The sequence below is a fragment of the Microtus oregoni genome, unplaced genomic scaffold, assembly GCF_018167655.1.
Source record: "Microtus oregoni isolate MIOR12 unplaced genomic scaffold, Mior012 000014F_ref0000157, whole genome shotgun sequence".
NCBI lineage: Eukaryota > Metazoa > Chordata > Mammalia > Rodentia > Cricetidae > Microtus > Microtus oregoni.
Window position 1 is genome coordinate 24,029,566 of NW_024543073.1, and position 23,593 is coordinate 24,053,158.

The 23,593-nt window shown below is 37.5% G+C and overlaps 1 protein-coding gene across 4 annotated transcripts in view; it reads right to left on the bottom strand.

Annotated features, from left to right (window-relative positions):
* The window catches only part of Ssbp2 (single stranded DNA binding protein 2), a 254,278-nt gene that overhangs the window by 41,723 nt on the left and 188,962 nt on the right, over positions 1-23,593 (bottom strand). For all 4 annotated transcript variants that reach the window (XM_041663319.1, XM_041663317.1, XM_041663320.1 and 1 more), the window contains 2 exons: positions 11,922-11,981; positions 176-242 (listed from right to left, as the gene is read on the bottom strand). In XM_041663319.1, the coding sequence (XP_041519253.1) occupies positions 176-242; positions 11,922-11,981 (127 nt within the window). The remainder of the gene's footprint in view (positions 1-175; positions 243-11,921; positions 11,982-23,593) is intronic.

Genomic DNA, 23,593 nt, shown 5'->3' on the forward strand with positions numbered 1-23,593 from the left:
GCATCTCTAACCTGCTATAGTGTATAATTAAGAACTAGCTGGAAAAATAAGCCATTTACTCATGCTGCTGTGAAAATACATCCAGGAAAATTCTGGAATATTTATAGCAATGAAGTTCTTCAGGAAGAAATTCATCGCTGGTTCAACGCATCAGTTTCACCTCCACTTTAATTACCTTGTTGTCGTGTTGGGTCCATTCCACTGGGGAGTAATGGCTGACTTCCTGGGACACCTCCAAGTGCCTAGCAATTCAGTAAAAGAAAAACAAAAAGCAATATTGTAAACAGTTATGGAAGACATACATTAGACATTTCTCCAAGTATATAATGCATTTGAATCTCTCTCAAGATCTTTCAATTTCTCATTCATTTTATGTTTCATCCTTGTGTACAGTTAACAACGTCTTCAAAATGTAGTTAAATATGGACTGAAACACCTTTCTATAAAGAACTTCTTAGTTAACTTTAACTGGAAAATCTTATCAAATTAAATATTCAAATATTTCAGAAAAGATACTTAACAACTATGCACCCAGATGTGGCAAGCCCCTTTGTTATTGGGGTAGCAGAGAGCTCTAGTTATTCTTTTAAATTCTAGGATTTTTGTTGTTGTTACTGTTGTTTGCAAGTATACCCAATATACACTTACCTTGCAAAGATATTTAAAAATTTTTATTTCTTATATTTTTTAAGAATATAATTAATTTCCTCTTTTTCTTTCCTCCTTCCCAACTCTCCTATATACGTCCTTGATCTCTTTCAAATTCATGCCCTCTATTTTCAATAATTGTTACATACATATATGTATATTTTGTGTACTTATTCCTAAATACGTAAATATAACATGCTCAGCCTATACAGTGTTAGCTCAGTTTGTATAGTGTTACTTTCATGTATGATTTCAAAGCTGACCATCTGGTATTGGATTACCAATTGGTGTGCTCTTCTTCTCCTCTCAAGAAACCTTATAAGACCACTGCTGACATCTTTGAAATCTGTTTTGGGATCATTTCTTTACAGAATTCTTGGGACAAACCTTATAATTGCATAACTTCATGAACATATGAAGCCTCACCATATACCCCAACCCAGAGTCCTCATCCCCTCCCTTCCTTTCTGCCCCACCATCCCCTTCCCTTCTGCTGTACTATCCCCTCCCTCTCCCCCATCATAAATCATCTACGGGATCTCTTGAGAACAAGCTGCAGATGGAGTGCCTCGTTATCCTAACATTTTTAGTCAAGAACCTCCTGATACAGCAGTACCACCAGTCACAGAGCTAATGTAAGTCCTGTCATTTCTCTTATTTCTTTCTGGTACCAGGACATCGTGGAGCATGTGTTATCTTGAGCTGCCATGACTCTTTCTGCTTTTCTAAGCAGAAACAATTCCCATTTTTTTCCTACCCACACCAACCCTTCTCTATTAACCCTCAATGGCTGTAAGAAGAATAAGCGGTATATTTTACAGGGTAACTCTGATATTCTTTTCATGACCTGGACTCAGGTCACATTTTCTGAACAGGAAAGAACACCACAGAGAGGCTATGATGTCCTTCTCTGTGCACACATCTGAGGGTTCAGGGTGCCGGCTCACCCACTACTGGTGAACTTGAGCTTTTTCATCTGATTGCGATGGGATCTGTCAGATTTCTACATCATAAGGCTATCACCCAGCCCCACAACTGTTGTTTCTATGATCAGAGCTATTCTGTCGTCAACAACCCATTCCTTACACACCTTTGTAAGCTACGCCACTAATCCCTTCCACTGAGATGCTTGTCATATGGAGATACTCCATGCCTATCACTGCCTCTATGTTTACTGGCTGACATTTAGTGTAGGAAAGCTTTATTTACTACTCATGGGTCCTATTTTATTCAATGAGTAATAATCCATCAATTATCTATCCCTTTTGTATGTGTGTATGTGTGTGTGTGTGTATGGTGTATGGTGTATGTGCGGCTGTGAGTGTGCAGTTGGAGGTTGATAGCAGGTCTTCACTTGCTCTCCATCTTAGTTGTTGAGATAAGGACCTTTGCTGAAGGTAGAGTTCTCTAGTAATGCCTGGCTGGCCATGAGTCCCAGAGATCACCTGGCTCTCTTTCCCAGCATTAGGATTACAGGTGCGAGCTGCTATGTCTGAATTTTATGTGGATGTTGGATCTGAGTTCAGCTTTGGAGTATTTTTTACTTCATGGCTAAGACTCTCTGGGTGCACACATGTTCTTTATTTTGGCCTAGCTCTTGAAGCAGCCCCTTCTTCAAAGGATCTTGATTCTTTTGATAGCACAGCATTTATGCATCATGATCTGGGCAGCTGGTCTTGCTTCTTGGGTGCAATACCTTTAGACACTTGTGGTAAGCAATAAGCTTGAAAAAATCTATATAGATATGTGAACAATAAATGCATACTCTGTACATATGTACAACAAATTTACAGCTTATTATTCATTCAATACTATAGTTCAAACCTGGCACGCTAGGATTATTTTTCGCCTCCTATGTAGACTTGTCAGTATTTTATCCAACAGTAGGAAGTATAGCTTTTATTATCTTCAATGTATTTTCTTATGTAACTAATCAATGTATTTGCCCAATATAACTCATCTTCCAACCACGCTTCAGCATTACAGTGTGGCTCTGGAATAGCCCCAGGGCATCCTGGTATAGATGGAAGATACTAACAGCAACATCAAGAAAACCTATGTAATAGCAAAAAATGCTTATGAGACTAAACAATACACTTTTGAATGAACAGTGAATCATTAAGGAGATTTGTGAGAAAATTAAAAATTCTTATAATCAAATGACAATACAATATATCATTCTTTCATACACAGCGAAGGCAGTCCTAGGAGAAAAGTTTATAGATGTAGAGGCTCATATCAGAAAACTAGAGACATTTCAAATAAACAATCTAATGATGTACTCAAAATTCTAGGAAAATAAGAAATCAATCTCAAACCCAGCGGATGGCAAGAAACAACAAAAAAAGACAAAAATTAATGAAATAGAAACTAAAAGAACACACAAAATCAAAGAGTCAGTTCTTTGAAACAGTTAGTAATACTGACAAACCCTTAGCTAAAGTGACAAAAAGAAAGAGTGACAAAGATCCGCATTAAGGTTATTTGTAACAAACCTACAACCAATATTATACCACAGTGAAAAATTACTGATATATATTCCCCTGAAAACAGGGATGAGACAAAGATGCCCCCTTTTAATCTCTTATTCAATACAGTGCTCCATGTGTTAGCTATGGGATTAGAAAAGAAAAAAAAAGACACACAAGGAACAAAAATAAGAAAGGAATATGTTAATCTAGTCCTATCTATACATGAAAGACCCTACAGAACCAACTAGAAAGCTTTCAGCTCCAAGAAACATTTTAAATAAAGTTTTAGGACACAAAATGAATTAGTCTTCACAAGTATGAACAATGAACTCTCAGAAAAAGAAATTAAAAATATCTTACTCATAATCGCTCCCACAAGTAGCTAATATAAACCTAAGCAAGGATGTAAAAGATCTCTACACTGAAAACTCCAAAGTATTTAAAAAAAAAAACAGAAAGGAATATACTAGATGATGCAAAGAATTGTGTTCCTGATCAGCAAATTTTAGAAATTAATATCATGAAAGTAGCTTGTAGTCAACAGATTGAATCTAATTACCATCAGGATTCTGATGTCATTATTCATAGAACTGTAGTAAAACAAGAATTCAAATGGAACCACAATAGACAAAATATCTGGTTAGTTTTATGTCAACTCAACATGTCATTTGGGAAGAGGAAACTGAGAAAATGCAACCCCCATCAAGACTGGCCGACAAACAAGCCTGTGGGGATAATTTCTTTCTTTCTTTTTTTTTGTTTTGTTTTTGGATTTTCTCATAAAGTTCTCTTTTTTTAAAATTTATTTATTTATTAAAGATTTCTGTCTCTTCTCTGCCACCGCCTCCCATTTCCCTCCCCCTCCCAAAGAGCAATCAGGGTTCCCTGCCCTCTGGGAAGTCCAAGGACCACCCACCTCCATCCAGGTCTAGTAAGGTGAGCATCCAAACTGCCTAGGCTCCCACAAAGCCAGTACCGTGCAGTAGGATCAAAAACCCATTGCCACTGTTCTTGAGTTCTCAGTAGTCCTCACTGTCCGCTATGGATAATTTCTTGATTGATGTTTGATATGGATGGGTCCAGCTCACTGTGGACAGTTCCACCCCCTACGCTAGATGCTGTCTAGATGGTGCCCCTAGGTGGTGTTCTAAGAAAGCAGGCGGAACAATCATAAGGAGACCAAGTCGGGCAGTAGCACTCCTTCTGGCTTCTGCTTTGGTTTCTGCATCCAGGTTCCAGGCTTATGCTCCTGCCCTGACTTCTCTAGAGGATGGACTATAAGCAGTGAGGTGAAATAAACCCTTTCCAAGGATCAAAAACTCTGTGAGTGTGGAGCCTATAAGTCAGACTCTGAACTTTTTATATTGTTGTATTTTGGTTTTGTCTGACTGACTTTGCCACGGTTCTTCCCTCTTTGATTAAGAAAGCATGTAAGTTTGTACAACCCTCCCCCACAGCAATGGAGGCGTGTTCCCCTTCTCTCCAGCACGAGCTGTCACTTGTGTTTTTGATCTTAGCCATTCTGACAGATGTAAGAGGGAATCTTGGAATTGTTTTGATTTGTGTTTATCAATAAGGAAGATTCTCAGAAAACTGTAAATCAACCTACCACAAGACTTAGTTAATACCACCCTTGGGCATATACCCAAAAGATGCTCAATCATACCACGAGGACACTTGCTCAGCTATGTTCATACCAGCATTATTTGTAATAACCAGAACCTGGAAACAAACTAGATGTCCCTAAACCAAGGAATGGGTAAAGAAAATGTGATACATTTATTTACACAATGGAATATTACTCAGCTGTTAAAAACAAGGACATCATGAAATTTGAAGGCAAATGGACAGAACTAAAAACAAAACCCATCCTGAGTGAGGTATCTCAGACCTAGAAAAACAAACATGGTATGCACTCACAGGTGGATATCAGCTGTAAAATAAAAGATAACTATGCTACAATCCACAGACCCAGAGAGACTAGGTAACAAGGAGGGATCAGGGAGGAGGATGAAGATCTCTCTGGGAAGGGGAAATAGAAGAGATTTCATGAGTGGATTGAGGCAGTGCAGATAGGAACATGAGCGATCAGGTTGGGGTGGGGCAGAGGGGGGTAGTACTGAAAGAGATTACTGGACAGGGATGTATTTCAGGATCAGGTATAAACCTAGCACAAGAGAATCTCCCAAGAATCTACAAGGATGACCCCAGCTATGACTCCTAGCAATAGTGGACATGTAAGCCTGAACTGGGTAAGCCTGAACTGGGTAAGCCTGAACTGGCCATCTCCTGTGACCAGGTTGGTGCCTACTTCAATACTTCAATTGTCATCAGAGAGGCTTCAAACAGAAAGTGGTGGAAACAGATGCAGACACACAGACAAACATTAGGCAGAGCTCAGGGGATCCTGCAGAAGAGGGGGAACAAGGAGGGTCAAGGACACCACAAGAAAACCCACAGAATCAACTAACCTGGGCTCATAGGTCTCACAGAGACTAAACCAACAACCATGGAGTCTGCATGGGACTGACCTAGGCACTCTGCACATATGTAGCTTGGTCCTCTTGTGGGTCTCCTAACAGTAGGAACAGGGGCGTCACTGACTCTTTACTGGCTTTTGGGACCCTACTCCTCATATAGTCACCTTGCTCAGTTAATACATGGGGAGGTGCTTAGCCTTATTGCACCTTGATATGCCATGCTTTGCTGATATCCATGAGAGACTCGCCCTTTCCTAAAAAGAAATGGAGGGGGGAGTGGCTGGGGGAGGACTTGGGAGGAGAAGAGAGATGCAGCCAGGATGTAAAATAAATAAATAAATAAGACTTAAAAAATACACAGTGAGTCAGAATCCAGGAAGCATATTTTGCCTTACTATGTCTCTCTAAAGTATTTGCAACCATTAGACCTGGAGAATCTTGTCTGGGTTTCTGTATTTTTACAATAAATCCTTTGTCCAGAAAAAACCAATAAAAATAAAATAAAATAAAAAAGAAAGCTTGTAACTTAGTTTTGAAAATACACCTCCATCAGACTGGCCTGTAGGCATGTGTGTGGTGCATATTCTTGATTGATATGCATGGGCCCAGTTTACTGTCTGAGGTTCTGCCCCTGGACTGGGCGTCCTAGGTTCTATCAGAAAGCAGGCAGGGCAAGTTCCGAGGAGGAAGCTACCACACAGCACTCTGTCACAGCTTCTGCTTCCTTCCTGCCTGAGCTCCCCTCACTTCCCAGTGATGGACCATGACCTGGAAATCTAAAATGGAATAAACTTTCCTCAAGTTGTTTTGTATCATGCTTTTTTTTTTTAATCACAGGAAAAGAAACCCTACGATGACCAAGGATAGCCAAAGCAATTCTAAATAGAAAGAACATACCTGGAGGCAGCTCTGTTGATAACAACAGCCCGACACCAGGATAGAGAAAAGCAAACCAATGTAAGAGAACAGAGGGCCGAGAAATGAAACAACGATGCTAATAGAGACCTAATTTTTGACAAAGGGCGCTAATATTCAGAATTTATAAAGAACTTCAAAACTTAAACCACACATCCCCACCAAAGAAACTTTGGCTAAATGAAATCAATTCTCAAAAAAAATGAAAACACAAATGGCCACTAAATACTTTTTAAAGAGTTCAAAAATCCCTACTAATCAGGAGAAGCAATTTAAAACTACTTTGAAACACCATCTCACCTTGATCAGAATGGTTATCATCACGAAAACCGACCAAAAAAAAAATCATGGTGAGGTTCCAAGGAAAGAGGAACCTTTATACATCCACTCTGGTGGAGTGTATAGAGCTTTCTCAAAAAAGTTAAAGTATAACTACTGTGCGGCTCAGCTATCCACTCCCAGGCACATGCCTAAGGAAGCCATATCCTACCACAGAGATGCGTGCTCACCTGTGTTTACTGTTATTCTATTCACAACAGCAAGGAAACAGAACAATCGCAGATGTCCACACTCAGACGAAAGGATAAAATGTGATACATACATACATATGTATTACTCAGTTATAAAGAAAAGTAAAATCATAGAATTTGCTAGAAAAATCAATAGACTTGGAAAGTATAATATTACCTGCAGTGACTCAAACTCAAGAAGAAAAAAAGCATGTCCTGTCTCATATGTAAATCCTGGACTGTACTTATGTGCATATACACACATAACATGGTCTAGCTTGTGTGTGTGTGTGTGTGTGTGTGTGTGTGTGTGTGTGTGTATGTGTGTGTAAATATGGGTCAGGCCCACACACACTAGAAAGGAGACAAAAGAGGGTAAAAACAGGTAATAAGGAAGTCAGAGCGTGGGCAAATGCATTCACTGTACATGGAAGAGGTGAAGGGTGTGGTGAGGAGGCTCCAAGGGAGGATTATGGGAGACTAGATGGATAGAGACTTTACTCAACACACTTTGTTAAAAAAAAAAAAGACTTAAGATATCTAATACCTAGTATGCTAATTTGAAAGCAAAAATTAAAAAGATAAAATAGATTTTCAATAGTTTAATCACTGATCAACGACTTCCTGAGCATGGTGCCCAGATCTATAAACCTCCACAGGTTCAAATGTCCTTTTCTGAGGTGGATTTTGTATGGACTATTATACTTCTAACCAAATATGTCACAGCACAATCGTAAAAATATACCTAAGATAAAATGACTAGAAAATAAAAGAACATGACATGTATGAAACACGTTTTGTATCAGAAATATCAACACAACCATGACTTGATCTGGATCAAGCCCATGTTGGATCTATAGTGTAAGTTTTCCTTGGGTTGGGAAGAGAATGTACCTTTTTTCCCCAAACATATTCCCCTTTTGTCTTCCTCTGCCTTACAAGAGGAGAAATCATTCAAAAAAACATATATTCCAATATAAACTCAAATTCAAAATCATAAGAAACTAATATTCTTTTAATGTGGTCTTGTTTAACTTCAAATAATCATTTTAAAATACAAATATTGTAATTTCCATAAATATAAGAGGATTCTGTGATCAAAAGTGGCTTTTTGCACTGTCCAAGGAAGCAACTTGATCTGTTTTGCCCTTAACCTTACATTGACCAGGGTGCACTGTGCTTATACTCAAGGTTATATATTGAGACCTTTCATAGTCGCAACAGCACGGCTGGAGTTACCTTCTCAATAGAATGCATTCCTCTTTATGTATCTGGAAACGTCTCACATTTCGCCCAGACAGCACTAAACAAAAGCCAAACTTCATATGCAAAAAATTCAACAAAGATTCAAAAAGAAACTTGGGAAAGATGCTTGAGGGATCCTTATCCTCAGGAGACAGCGCGCTGTGAGGAGGGCGGTGAGGAGGGAGGTCTGCTGGAAATGGAAGTGACTTGGGTGCACGGAGCTATAGCACAATTTCAATTATAAGTCAGTGTCGACATTTTTGCTTTATGAGACAAAAATCTTATTCTGCATCCAGGCTGAACTTGCACTCATGACAATCCTCTTGCCTTTGCCTCTCAAGGAGCTGGGATTGCAACTGTCTAAACGTCGCTTTCTTTGCTTCAAATGTTAGTTGTTTTTTCTTGTCTTAAAAACCATTAAGACTTTTTAGGATTAACTTATCTTTAGTGTCCATTCTATCTGTCTTCTTCCCATTACAGGAATAATGCATTAAATATTTAAAAAGGTTAATCTTATTCAAAGTATAACATTTTCATTCCTCTATTTATACAGTGTTTTCTCTAACCACAGGTTTAAGTTCAATGTGAACTGCAAATGATTTTCAAATAGCAAAATCATTCATAATCCTGCCACTCTACTATATACATTTGTTATCTGACATATATCTTTTTAGGCAGTCATGTCTATTTCTGTATTTTTCAGTACAATGGCTCCATCACAATTTCCAAATCCCTACTAATAAACAGTATAATAAAAAGTATAAGCTATTTTACAGTTAATACAGAACAATAAAAACATCTCAGAAAACTAAAATATGTAGCCAAATAATTAGTAAATATGAATTATAGAGGCCCTGTTCATTAAAGAGTACTTTCCACATATTCTGAATGACCAGCCAAAGGCCACTGAAAAGGGAATGCTCCAACTCGTGTTTCTACTTTGTATAAGCTACTGACAACAAAAATTCAATGTATTGTAATCAACTCAAATAAATTATAACTATAAAATCTTAATATATTTGCTCAATTAGATGCCACTACAATTAGTAACAAAAAAGTTATGCCAATTCTGCCTTAATTAACAAATAGTTAAGCTGAACAAGCATCTGTCTGTTTGAACAGGTTGTGCTCCTAAATACATTAAACACATCCTAAACCAATATTATTTAAACCATTAACATGATTATTTGAAAAATAGTATAAATGAAAATTATTCTAAGTTTGGGTAATAGATGTTTGAATTAACATAATTAGTGAAATGGACTAATGGCAGAAGGATGGAGAGGAGCCAGTACAAAAGAATGTAATGTTTAGAAAGCATCGACACAAACGCTGTCCAACTCCAGAGGAAAACATCCTTGCAGTAAGTATCTGCTACTGCCGATTTCTGACTCCTTCTTACAAAACAGTCATTACATGGTGCTTTTTAGGAACTTTCAAACACAAGAATGCACCTTAACCCGTGCACTCCGGGGGTTGAGGCTGAAGGATAGAGATTTTGAGGTCAACCTGGGCTATTTAGTGAAATTCTGTCAAAAACAAAAATTAAAATGATTTGTGTAAATATTGGTTGTTTCCATTTGTGCTGTGTTTTGTAAGTTTCTATAGATTATGAGACTTAACACGGCATCTGTGTGTATGCATTAATAGTATCTGTGCATATCTATATGCATGTTATCACAAGTATGAGTTTGTGTGTGAATGCACATATGAGCACATATATGTTGAGGACAGAGGCTCATGCCGGGTGTCCTTCGACTGCTCTGCACTCTATATTATATATGCTTATACATATATATACACACACATATAAAATATTGAGGCATGGTCATTCACAGGATGCAGAGCTAGCTACTAGTCTGACTAGCCAGGTGGTCTTGAAGATCCCCTTATCTCTACTTCCAAGGTGTCAGAGCCACTAATCAATCTAGCCTTCAGATCGGTTCTGGGAATTGAACTGCAACCTTCATGCTTGGCCCATAGTGTCTTATACATGACACCCAAGTGTCATCAAATGAATATAATTCTAATAATTACAACATGTTCTCATCATGACTGCAGAATAAAGGTACTTTAATAATATATTTATGCTGGAGTTTCTAAGGTTCCTAATTCAGATTTTCAGGACTCGCCTAGATCTACACAAACGCAATGCCAGGGATGAAAGCTCTTAAATACTGTGAAGGTGCCAACAGAAGGCAGAAGACTTTATCCTTAAAAAATGAAAATTAGAAAGTTCATACCCCTGTGTAAGAGTACGCTGATACACACAGGTTCATCTACACAGCAGAAAAAGATTCTACATGATGGCACTCTGGGCATCTGCATACTTCTCTATCATGTTTCACGGCATGTTCCATGTTCTCTGATCCAAGAAACGGAGCGCATTTCGATCTGCAAGTGAGACGTGAGGACTGCCAAGTCCGAGCCACTGGACAAGCCAGCGCCGGGTTCTCCTGAAGCTTCCTTCCTGTCTGGGGTGAACCTGAGTGCTGCCACTTTCTGCTGTGCATCAGACACAGAGAATGCCAGCAAGCTGGGGCGCTTCAAAGACACTGCATAATTCCTCTCCCCCCTTCTTCCCTCCCTCTCTTCTGCTATTTTGGTGTTTTTGAGACAGGGTCTCTCTACATAGACCTGTTGCCAGGGAATTCACTATGTAGACCAGGCTGGCCTCAAACTCACAGAAATCTGCCGGCCTCTGCCTCCCTTATATTGGAATTAAAGAAGTGCACCACTAGAACCCAGCTCAGCAAAATGTCAATAAGAATTGGAGATGAGAACCAAAATTCTGTTGCTTCAAGTGATTAATAACTGCAACTTTCTTGTTCCATTTTTGATAGTGAAACATATAGAAATGATATAAAGAGAAAAGAATGGAAAAGAGAACTTAAAATAATTTTATTTTGGGATAAAACTGAACTCTATGAATGAACAAATGAGACACTGGTAAGCATTTAATTTCTCCTTTTACCACAGACAAGTATGCATTGCACCCACATCCTAAAGCTAAACTGAAAACTCTTCACAAATAAAAAAGTACTTTATTCTTTTTAGTAAATATGAAATTTATTATGTTGATTAAAACCAACGTGAAAATGAAACATTTAGAAACTTAAAACTCTTAAAACACACACACACCCCGGGAAGATTTACTGTAGAATGTTAGACTTAGCCCTTCAAGATGCAGCTAATTACTTGCTGACATGCCACTATGGCAAGGCACAATGTATATGAATTTTATACCATAGAAAATAACATATCAAAGTACGTTTCTATAACGTATCAAAATATGTTATAGAAAATTTCACTGAGAGGATGATCAACATTTAGCAAAATTAGCTCCACAAGTCAATCAATCACTTTCTGGAACTACATAGATAGTAAATACTGCAGGGCTGCAAGCCACGCACAGTGTGACTCCTCAAATCTATACAGGTATGTAAACAGTCATGGACAAGGCCTGAGGATTACATGTGCTTCTGCACTCCAACAACACTTCACAGAAAGCCAGTCAGCACAGAGCCTGGCTATGCGACCTTCAAGTAGACTACACATTACCAGAAGTTGCAGTAAGTGGGGATAACAGATGTTGTTATATTCTGATATTTCCTAGATCTTTTTAAAAACTTTAAGTAGCACATACATCTTACCTGATTGGGTATCCTCAGGGGGGGCCTTGGGCCTCCAGGGTACCGAGGGGACATAAAAGGCTGGTGAAGACAAACAGACAAACCAAACATCAGAGTGCTGTCAAACACAAATCGAAAACCAAACTACTTCAAAAATTCAGAATTAATATGACTCATACAACAGTTCATTTTCCTATGTGGCTGTTTTCAGCAGAATAAAAACTTCTAAGTAAAGAGTCATCCTGCTTTTAATTTTGTAGAAAATCTGGAAATTTTCCAAATGAAATACGAAAGCATCAAAGATGATTAACTACAGCAATTAAAAGTATAAATTTCTAAAATAATGATAGCTAACTGCTAAAGAAAAGATAAAGAACCAATAACTATTTGAAAATGGTGCTTGATAGTTATTGCATTATACAGAATAGGTTCTGAATGGAAACTTTTGAATAAATTATAAGTACTTATTATCAGTTTTCAATAAAATATATTTTTCAAGACAGGGTTTCTCTATAGTTTTGGTTCCTGTCCTGGAACTAGCTCTAGTAGACCAGGTTGGTCTCGAACTCACAGAGATCCGCCTGTCTCTGCCTCCTGAGTGCTGGGATTAAAGGCGTGCGCCACCACCACCCAGCTCAATAAAAAAATTTAAAGTTATCAAATTTCATCTCTCCACTGCTGTTGTATATAAGATTGTAAATAATTTTGTTTCCTAAGGGTCGTCTATAGGCAAAAATACTTTGCTGGCTTTTTCACATTATGAGTTTGTTATAAGGTTAACTATAAACTTTAAAGATAAAATTCCTTTTCATATTTTGATTATAGTATGTTCTGAAGTATATTAATTTAAACAAAAGGGAAATGGTCTCTTCTTAAAAAGTAATGCTAATTTGTGTTGTTGGATGAAACAAAGATTCTGCTAAGTTGGGTTAAATCTTTTAGTAGAAAACTGAGTATCTGGGAATGCCTTTGTATCCACTGCCTACAGGTAGGAGTCCAATACTTGACTACTTAGACTCAGGAGCTCATTTCTAGAAAGTTAGTAAATTATTCAAAATTTCTATTTTATTATATTTTTAATAACTAGCAGAATAATTATATTCTTGCTGATCTATATATATTATTTAACTATAAGATCCTTTACATATAAAATAAGCATGTACTTATTTCTAGTGCACTGCATATTAATTGAAATATCAAGAACAGTTTAATGTATACTGAGAATCAATTTAATAGATAACAAGTAAATAAAAATCTTTGCATTTCAAGTTTATAACATTTTACATAATTGAGCCCTACATTTATATCTTTTATAAATAAGAAATTTGGTCTGCAGCAATAAAATCTCACGAAATTCCTGCCATGAAGATTCATATCTACAGTGCATGTGCAGTCTGAACAGGCAACTTGTCTTTGCTCCTTGTGCTCTTGTGTGTCACTGTGCTCCCAGGAGATCATTTTACTGGGCAGAAGTGGTGCATGGTTCAGGTAATAGAGTTACCTCCAGCTGCTAGAACTTAAATAGACTTTCTTGTTTTTAACAAAGTTGATTATTAAAAGGTTCAGCTTTCATGGATGTGACCAGAGTTAGCTCTCCTCTTCACGGGAGAAACTATTCTAAAATGACTTGATAGGTGCTACATACTGCCAGCTTATTCCAACATCCAGGCTCAGTTCTTTTCTTTCTTTTCTAAACCACCCAATTTTACTTACACAATTACAATTTTCTCATGTGGAGTCACTTCTAAATTTAATAATCAGGTACTATATTATTAGCTTCATAGCAGTTGCCTTTCTTTACAAAGTGAAGCTTCATGATATAGTCACAAATTCAAGGCATACTATCAGCTTACTGAAATACTGATAAAAAAAATGTAGCTTACTAGTAATTTCCACCTATGATAAAATCAGCTGGAAATGGAGTACAGGTCAAAAGATGTGAATAGCATCACTAAATGACAAATGCAGGGACAAATAACTGTTAAATACCTTATTTGAAACATAGTACTTGAAATTTATATGCTCACCTAATGTGAAAAGATGCTACGGAGTTAATTTCTTGGATTATTTGATCTCCACATTGAATCATGAATCAGTGTATTTGAGTAAGATTATATGAACCTTTCTTCCTGTCTTGCAGAAGTAACCTGAGGCTACTGTGAGGGAGTGTTACTATATGTGGTGGGTAGGGTCGTACAGGTCCCTGTAAAATAATATTGGCAGATACAGATTCAGGTTAAGGCAGCTTATTTCCTCAATGCCTTTCTCTAAAAAAATCATTTTGCGTTTTGATAAAAGTGGGGAGCACAGGAGAAAGGGAGAGAGGAGAGGAGGCAGACAGAAGTCTAAGTGTTTTTACAAAGCATACATGAGAAAAAAAATCTAGCTCAGATTTTTAGAAATATTTCTATCTAAATTATAAAAATGCTTTTGTGAAAGTATTTTTTAAAAAAAATTAGTGTTGGTATAAATTCTAAATGTTCAGACCAATCCTAACTCTAACATAGCAGACAGCCATCTATGTTAACTGTCTAACAAGTTAGCTTATGTAAACAGTGAATTATCTGCACTGGATCCATTGAGAGAATTCTATAATGGCATCTATACTTCACTATTAGGAGTCAATTTTAAATAAACAATGGTAAAATAATGATCTAGACCAGAGAGTAACCACCAGCAATATGAGTGATAAGTGTTCACAGACATGCTGGTACTCTATGCATTCTTAATTTAGGACACACATGTTCTTCAAAGACCCTGTAGCCCTGAGAATAAGCTTTTTCTTTATATTTGAGGCAGTTTGTTTTGTTTCATTTTGGTTTTGATTTAAATAGGGCATCAAATCCCTGGGAAAGGTTATTTATAATGAATGTGAAATGTTCTGTGTGTGAGGCAAGAGCTTGGATGCTAGTTTTTGCAGCATGACTAATTAGTAGGGTGGCCTTGAGCTATAAGCCCTGGGGGCTGCAGTTTTCTTAACCTTAAAATGAAGAAGTTGGAGCAGATGATTTTTAAAATTCTTTACAAAACAAGGGATCTATGATCCTGGAATAAATTCTTTCTAGTTTGCCTTTAACTATAAAGATTAGTAGACTGTACAACTGCAGCCATCTGAACAGCCTACAGATGAAGAGGAATGAGGGAAAGGCATAAGCTTCGAAGGCACAAGCCATCTTTATCCAGCAGCTGGAGAAAATGACCACATTTTCTAGAGTAAAATAAACTGTGGTCAAGAAAGAAACACACCGACAAACAATGGCGCTCATTGTTATGAGGCATTAAAGGTCAACCGGGGGACACAGAGGAGTGCCTGCTGATCTAAGAATACAGTGAGAAACCCTCATCTGCAAGTGACTCACTGAGCGCTCACAGGGCACGGGTCCTAGGTGGCCGGATTCATCGGTGAACAGAGCAGATAAAGCTCACTGTTCTCTCCGTGGGGTTCTTCAAGGCTCACAATGTTATAATTAATCTGAGGAATAATTTTCTGGAAAAACGTTCTGTGCATCGGTCCTCTAATTTGGAACAAATAGAATGTTCTCTTCACCAAATGTCAAGTACCAAAGAAAGCTCAGAGAAAATAATCCTTTAGTGTGTGTCTTCCCCGGAAGCTGTATTGCATCACCCTTACTTGATCAAACATGCAGGTCTCTGTGACGGCAAATCTAGACGATGATTTTTCCAGTTTCCCAACTGGTCCACCTGTACAGGATGAGGCTTTTCATAACACGTGATGATCTAGTTTGCATTCCAAGGGGGTAGTTAAGGCAAAGTTCTTTCTGCATGTTCCCATCATCAACATGAGCCTCAGGTGTTTGTGTTGCCACAGAATTCCTAGGGTGAAACCGGGATCCCCAGGGCAAAGCTATTTGAAGGTGAGGCAGAGGGCGGAGCTTTCCTGAAGACTCTGCTGTCTTAAAGGAGAGAAATTACTGTTCTTCTGCCCACTAAGAAGGGAAGTGAATGTGAGGCTGTTTGGATTGTGGGGGTTTGGGTGGTTGTTTTATTTTTTATAGAGACAAATCTCAGATAGCTCAGACTAGTCTCAAGCTTGTTATGGAGCTGACAATGACTTTGAATGTGGGATTCTCCTGCCTCCACCTCCTGAGAGCAGGCATGAAGGTCCGCCTCCACTCCAGGTTAACTGGGTGCTAGCAGATGGACTTGCTTCATGTCAGTACTGCAAAACACTCTACCAACGGAGCCTTGATCTTGAATGTTCTTGGCAACAGAACTTTGAGGAATAAGTCTGTCACTTAAATCACCTAATCTACAACATTTTTATTATAGCAGCCCAAACTGACTAAACCTAAAAGAAATGGGCTAAAGGAAAGGAAGACTACAAATATATATATATTACAAAATCAGTAATCGTGATGACAAGGTGGAAAGCTAACAATACCCAACAGGAACATGAGCTCATGGCCACCAGTCTTTCAGAGAATAAAACTATGTCACTTAGGATCAGAATTTATTCAAGAATAAATGTCATTAAGTTTTAAGGAACTATTTTCTATTCTACCAAGAATTATTTAGAATATTTAAACTGCTTTTCTAAAAGGAAAATTATCATTTAATCATTATATTTTCTGTTACATTTACAATAAAATATGACCTATATAATCTTTTTGAATATGTTCTTTATATACATTTTAAACTAAAAAGTTTTCCTTCTTAGAATTCATTAAATCAACCTCTTCATGTTAAAAACAAAACAAAACAAAACAAAATACCGAAGATCAGTTCTTAATTGCCATTTTAGTTTTCTTACCTCTGACTCTGCTACCAAAATGGGATTGCATGGACACACGCTTCATTCTTAGGACCAACCAGACACACACAAGCTGCCTGCTTGAGCATGTCCTCACACACACAAACACACACGCCCCCCCCCCAACCACTGTGTGACCATTCACTTAATGTGGAACTCTTCCCCAGTCACCATTCAAACATGAAAAGCCAGAAAAGCAGTGGCATTTCCAGTAAGCAAATTAATTTGCATATAAAACACTAATTAGCATGTGGTCTTGGTTCATCAGACTAAGAGAAATGCCACAATTGAAACAAAAGAATTTAACAAGCTCTTCCTCTTTTTCCTTAAACACTGGAGTAGAGTTTTGACAATATATAAACTTTGGACATGTTTATTCTTGTTTTTAAGATAAATGCTGAGAGAAAATAGAACACAGATGGGGAGTGTGGTAAATGTTCATGGTATGATTAGAAGAGTGTTATCATTATAATAAAACTGCTCATTAAGACATGATAATTTACGAGGTTCTCCAGGAAAGAAACACACGTGCCTTTGAGGGAGGCAGCACCAGCAAATACCTGGTTGGCTCCTTATGTTCCTCAGTCACAGAATCATGAAGAGCAGCAACCGAGGACTCATACTAACTGAAAATGCAACAAAGCTTGGTTGTTCTGTATAACATGTCATCTGGTCTATTTACTTGTCCTGTTAAAAATACACACCAGCAGCTGATATTGTAAACGAGGAAGCACACCACTGGTAGAGTGTATGGGTTTAGTGAGAAGATCCCTGAAGTCTGTCCAGAGGGAAAACTGTGCTTACCTAAATAAGACTCAAGTACTGTCTTCTAAAGAGTCCAGTAAGAACAAGAACAAAGAGACACCCCAGAGTTATAATGACAATATCCATATCAACTATACATAGAAGGGTACAATTTCGGTTACCTAGACAAGGCCTTTTGTTTTCTACTGCTGTTTCTGGGTTTTGGCAATTAGTCCTGGAATGCCAAGTTCTAAACTAACGAGCAGTCGCCAGAAAAAGCAACAATTCCCAACAGCAGCTCATCTCAGCTAATAATGCCTTGACGATAAATGGGATCCTAGTATTTTTACAATGAAACATTTTATTGTAATTCATTTTCCCTTTTGTGCACGTGTGTATTTGTTCATTGGTGTGGGTGCATGTGCACATGCATGTGTGCACGTGTGTGGAAGACAACGAATGAACTTGGATGCTCTTCAGGAGCTCCCATATAGACAAGGCTGAAGCAAGCCCAAGGCTCCACCTGCCTCTGCTTCCACAGTGCTAGGATACAGGTGTGTGCATTACACTCAACTGTTTTTCACATGGATTCTGGGCACTGAATTCACCGAACTGAGGCATCTTGTCAGCGCCCAAAAGATGTTTCAAAAGCTTATAAGTCTTACGTCTGATCTTTGAAACCTGTTTTCAACAATACATTTCTTTCAATTAAGACTCAACATTTAAGTATAAATATTAAATATTTTGTCTTCTTAAATAGAGTCTTTAGCATAAAAGACACATAAGAAAAAGGTTACTTTTTAAATGTACTTTATATGCTACAACACTTAGACAAAAATGTGAGGTGTGCAATGAAACATGTTCTGGAAAAATATGAATTGTCTTCAATAATTTTAACAATTATACAATGAGTAAATGTCTCTATGTTTTAGTCTGGAGGAGCCATTACTAAGCCTAGTTTTATTTTTTTCTCTAGTTTGGCCAATGTAAATGTAAGCAGATCCTGAGTCCTGCATGACATGATTATTCTAGAATCTATACTTTTAGAAAATGAAAAATGTCAGGATACAATTATTCATAATGCTAGCAATAAATCCAAAATATATTCACTACAAGGTTTAATCAAAGGACAAATACTCTTTTAAAATCAAAATACTACTTTTGTTACTGTATACCGAATTTATTAAAGTTTATTCTAATTATCTTCTCTATGTAAATTTCTACTCTATATTTTACTTACAAGTAAATTCTTATTAAACTTAAGTATGCTAACTCTTTTGAAGTTATACATTACCAACAATAAATACTATCATGGAATATTACTTTGAAAATCAATAATGTAGTGACTTCCTTATTCTATCTTAGTCATACTTTATATACAGCTGTTTACATATTTTTATAATTCTATAAGATGTTTGAATTTTCTATAGAAAAGTAATGATGCATAAGTTATATATAAATGAATTTAAAGATCTTTTAAAATTTAGTCATCTTAATTTGTCTAGTTTTTTTTCTGTTTTTCATGAGCATCAGACAGCACTGGCACGCCAGTGAATAAGACACTCTTGATTAACACATTTTAATTCCAACTAGTACTAAACTAATTTAGCTCACAAATGACATACTTGTGCTGGCATATTCTGCTGATCAGCATAAGTACGTAGTTTATCTTCCATGCATCTTAGATATTCTATCATCATCAACACTTAATTAAAATAACTGTAAAGTAATAACAGATCTAGTTTCTTTGATGTGTTTTTGGCAAGCTAATCCCATACAGCAGTTACAAGCAGGCTGATTATTTATGGATTTATTCTAAACATCAAAATTGGTCACTTACATTATGGGTCTTTTAAGAAGATGAGAGTGCTTCTCAAGCTTTTAATACCATGTAATCACTACATGTAGGTGTGTACCACAGACTTCTAGATTGTGAATGAGGACTATGCTGTCTGTTGGTCTAACAGTATAAATAATTGAACATACTGTAGAAATTAGTAATTCACTTAAGTCTCTTAATTCACATACATGTTTATTTTAGTGTATGGTACTAAGGTAACAACAGACCAATAACCTTTAATAAACATCTGATTATAAAAATACGTAATTGAGATTTAGAGCTTAGGATAGAGCACTAGGGTGACTCAACTTTAAAGCTAAAAATTTCAGGCGAATGGATGGAGTTAGAAACACTGTCCTAAGTCATACAACCAGAGCCCAAAAACAAATTCTGCACGTGTTCTCTTCTAAGTAGACTTTTGTCTTTAAGCTTTAGATAACAGCAGAGGTTAGGTATCCAGTAAGGGTGTAGGGGGACGAGGGAACCTCCCTAGGAAGGAAAAATGGAGTAGAGTGCTGTAAAGAGATAAAAGGGCAAATGGAATGAAGCGATGAAATGGGAAAAGGGATAGAAGGGCAGAGTAGAGGATGGGTTATGGGAGGGACCTTCTGAGAAGTCACATGGAAACCCACTACTGTAGGAAATTCCTAAAATAGATACACGGATGAAAGGAATTTAAATGGGATCATCATATACTGGGAGACAATGTCACAATTAGATATTTTATGCCAACAAGTAAAACCTCCAGTGTCAGCTATATCTTGATGAGTTGTTGGTTAAATGGATTCCACTGACCCCTCCAAACATTACAGGCTATTAGCAAGGCTTTTCGTTACTCTTATAGACTGAAGCTAAGGACCTACTGCTGAAGACACAACTTACTTATGTCATCAAACATGGAGAAATTGGGCTGGTGCCCAACTAGAATTTCACCCCTACTGACTAGACTAGTGTTTGTGGTACCAGAAAGGACTTTGAATGCTACCAGAGAAGAAAGGTAATCATCACCAATTCACCAGCTACAAACCTTGCAGCCCACAATGGTGACCTACCTGCAAGATTTACTCATGCCACAGTGGCACAAATGTTTAGGAAGTAACCACTTTCTGATTGGATTTACGACACACTCAATGAGATGGAACGTGTACATGATACCACTAAAATAAGTAAGAACCTAAGACTAGATGGGCCATGGGTCTAGGGGAAAACCTAATACTATGATTCTCCTAAAGGAACATAACCACGAAATGAGAGGCTCAAGCCTCATCAGAAAAGCTTGAAGGTGATGGAAACTGACAAAGAGGTTCACAACTGGACTATGTCCAGAGAGTCAGAGCCCTCGGGACACTCAGTCCTAAATCGGATGTCCTCATCAAACTCCTCACCTCAAGACTCGGGGAATTATGCAGAAGGGGAGGCAAAAGGAGTCCATGACCCAGAGGTGGTGGATGACTCCAGGAAACAGCATCTTTCAGACACCTGAACTCAGAAACTGCCACAGCGCACACAACACCTGACCAAGTTTAACCAGACCTAAGTCCAGCACATCCAGGAAGGGGAAAGGGACACAAAGTTCCACCTCTAATCAAGGATTTATTTTCAATTTATACCTGCTAGGCAAGGGAAAATCCATTTCCACCAACGGAGAGACACTGTATATATTAAGCATACTTTAGGGAGGAATATACACACTCAGGAAACAGAAGACAAACTTTGTATTTGCATTGTTGTATGCTTTTTGTTTTTTGTATTTTTTGCCCATTGATTTTCTTTCTCTCATGTGAGAGCTTTTTTTCTTTTCTTTTTTATTTTATGCACATGTTTTGATTTTGGGTTTTGTGTTGATTTGCTGTTTTTTTTTTCTGTTTTGGGTGTTTTGTTTTGTTTTTGGCGAGAAGGCTGGGGAATGAATGAACGTGAAGCTGGGTGGGTAGGAAGGATCTGGGAAGAGTTTGGGGGGGAGACTGAAGATAATGATAAAATATAGTGTATAATTATTTTTCAAAAGGCTGAAGTTAAAGCAATGTTTCTAACTTTCCCCTAAAGAATACAAATCCATTCCTTTTGTGCACTGTACGATATATATTTTCATGTAATGCTGCTCTAGCTCTAGGTGAGGGCATTAAAGTCATGTACTTTGCCTTATTCAGTTATCAACTTACAATGTTATTATTTTGTTATCTTTCTGGTATTTGATATCTTGTGACATTTCTATTGTTGTAGCGGTAGTACTTCCAATGTCCATGCAGAGAAATTAATTTATTTGTATAAGAAGCTGACACAGATAGAGATTAGGGGTAGAGTGCTTGCCTAGCATGCCCGAGGCTGTGAGCACTCCCAGAACCACAAATGAAACAAAACACATGAGATAAATACGGTGGTGCACACCTGTAATCCCAGCAGTCTGTAGGCTAAGGCAGGGGTTTTATGCCACTTTCATGTCAGCCTGGGATGTATGACATTTTAGAGGCCAGGTTAGGCAACATAGTGAAATCCTGTTTCAAAATAAAAGGTAAAATGAGGATTAGAGATATAGCCCACTGGGAGATTCTCTTAGCTACCATGTAGGAGGCTTTGAGCTCACTGCCTACCATAAAGAAGAGGAAGAGGAAAAGGAAGAGGAGGGAGGGAGGCAGGGAAATCCAATAAAAAGTGTAAGTGTCCAGGAATAAACAAGAGCAAGTTTGGGGATTTTAGGGGGACGTGTGTCATGATAAACCTATACCAGTTTTATGGGTTTCTAGATTAAAACTGCAAGTAGTTTGGTTTTTGCATGAAGTGGGATGGAGATGGAGATGGGGGAAACTGCTCATCATGTACTGAACTGTACTGAGAAGGGGAAGCATGCCTGGGGTTATAGAGCAGATTGTAGGATATGGCACACAGGTGTCACAAGAGCCCCACGATAGCATCTGAACTCTTTTGCCATGAAGAAATGATAAATATTTGATATAGGTATGTTATCCTAATTTGAAAATTATATAAAATAATATAAACATATTATCTTATATGAATATAATTTACCATATATCAATATATTATCTTACTTATTAATAAGATAATATATTCATATAAGACACTATATCAATAAATTATCATATATTATTATAAATATAAATTATATCCTATAAAATCAGTATTTATTTGTCAATTTTAAATAGTAAACAAGATTTTAGGATGTACATTAATGAATTATACTACTCTTACTCATATATTAAATGCTAGAAACTTGAAAAATGAAAGAGTGAGAGAGACCCAGGATTTGGGTCGGAAACCTGCAATAGCAGTTCTAAGGTGACTGAGGAAAGAGGCCTGTTGCAAATGCAAGCATTTGCAACACATTTAGCCCTATCTTGAAAAAGAAAAGGAGACTGTGGGTCCAAGGGGCACAACACACACTACCATTGGCTCTCTCAGTGGTTTGCAATTATAGTTGATCAGATTCTATGTTAAAAACAAAACAACAACAACTACAATACTAAAAACTTTAGTCCCATATGTTGATGCCTTGACTTTTAGGAAACCATACTGGTCTCAGATGGCCAGGCGAACTATGAAGTGCTCACTAGATAAACAACTGGATTTCTAACAGAGACGTTTGCCTTCTGTTCTAACTGGAAGATACAGTAGATACTCAACAGCTCAGAGTCTCTCTTTTGCTCCCTGTCCATGCAGAAAATGCCACCGGGCTTTTAGTTTTCAGAATTAAAGGTTTTAAAAAGCTTATTTAGTTACTCAAGCTGAGAAATATTAATTTGTTCCATAGCTGAGACCAGAAAAACTATCACCAGGAACTGCAGGACAGCATTACCAGTCAGGGGCCATCGGTCAGTTCTCCGTTTGTAGTTGATTTTATTTTTGCACTAGTGAAGGCCTTGCTCCATTTGCATGCACAGATTCTCTGTTCTTCAACATTCAAAACTACATTTTTAGAAAATTTAAGTTTAATTTTTACTGTTTGAACTTCGATAAATAAGCAGTATTCCCTGCTTCCCCCTATATAAGTCTGGTGCATTAAACTCTGAGAAATAATATTTCTAATATCTGTTTCTGAAACAGGATTTCTCCATGTAGCTCTGGCTGTCCTAGAACTCACTTTGTAGACCAGGCTGGACTCAAACTCACAGAGATCTTCCTGCCTCTGCCTCCTGAGTGCAGAGATCAAAGGCGTGAGCCATCACTGCCCAGCCTATTTCTACTATCTGAACTTTAAAACTCTGTGTATGTGTGTATGCACACATGCAAGGCAATATTAGATGTTATATTTTATTAATAACTATACCTGATATTTATAGTGCCCTACTCAACAAAACCAAGAAACAATACAATAAACTTGTG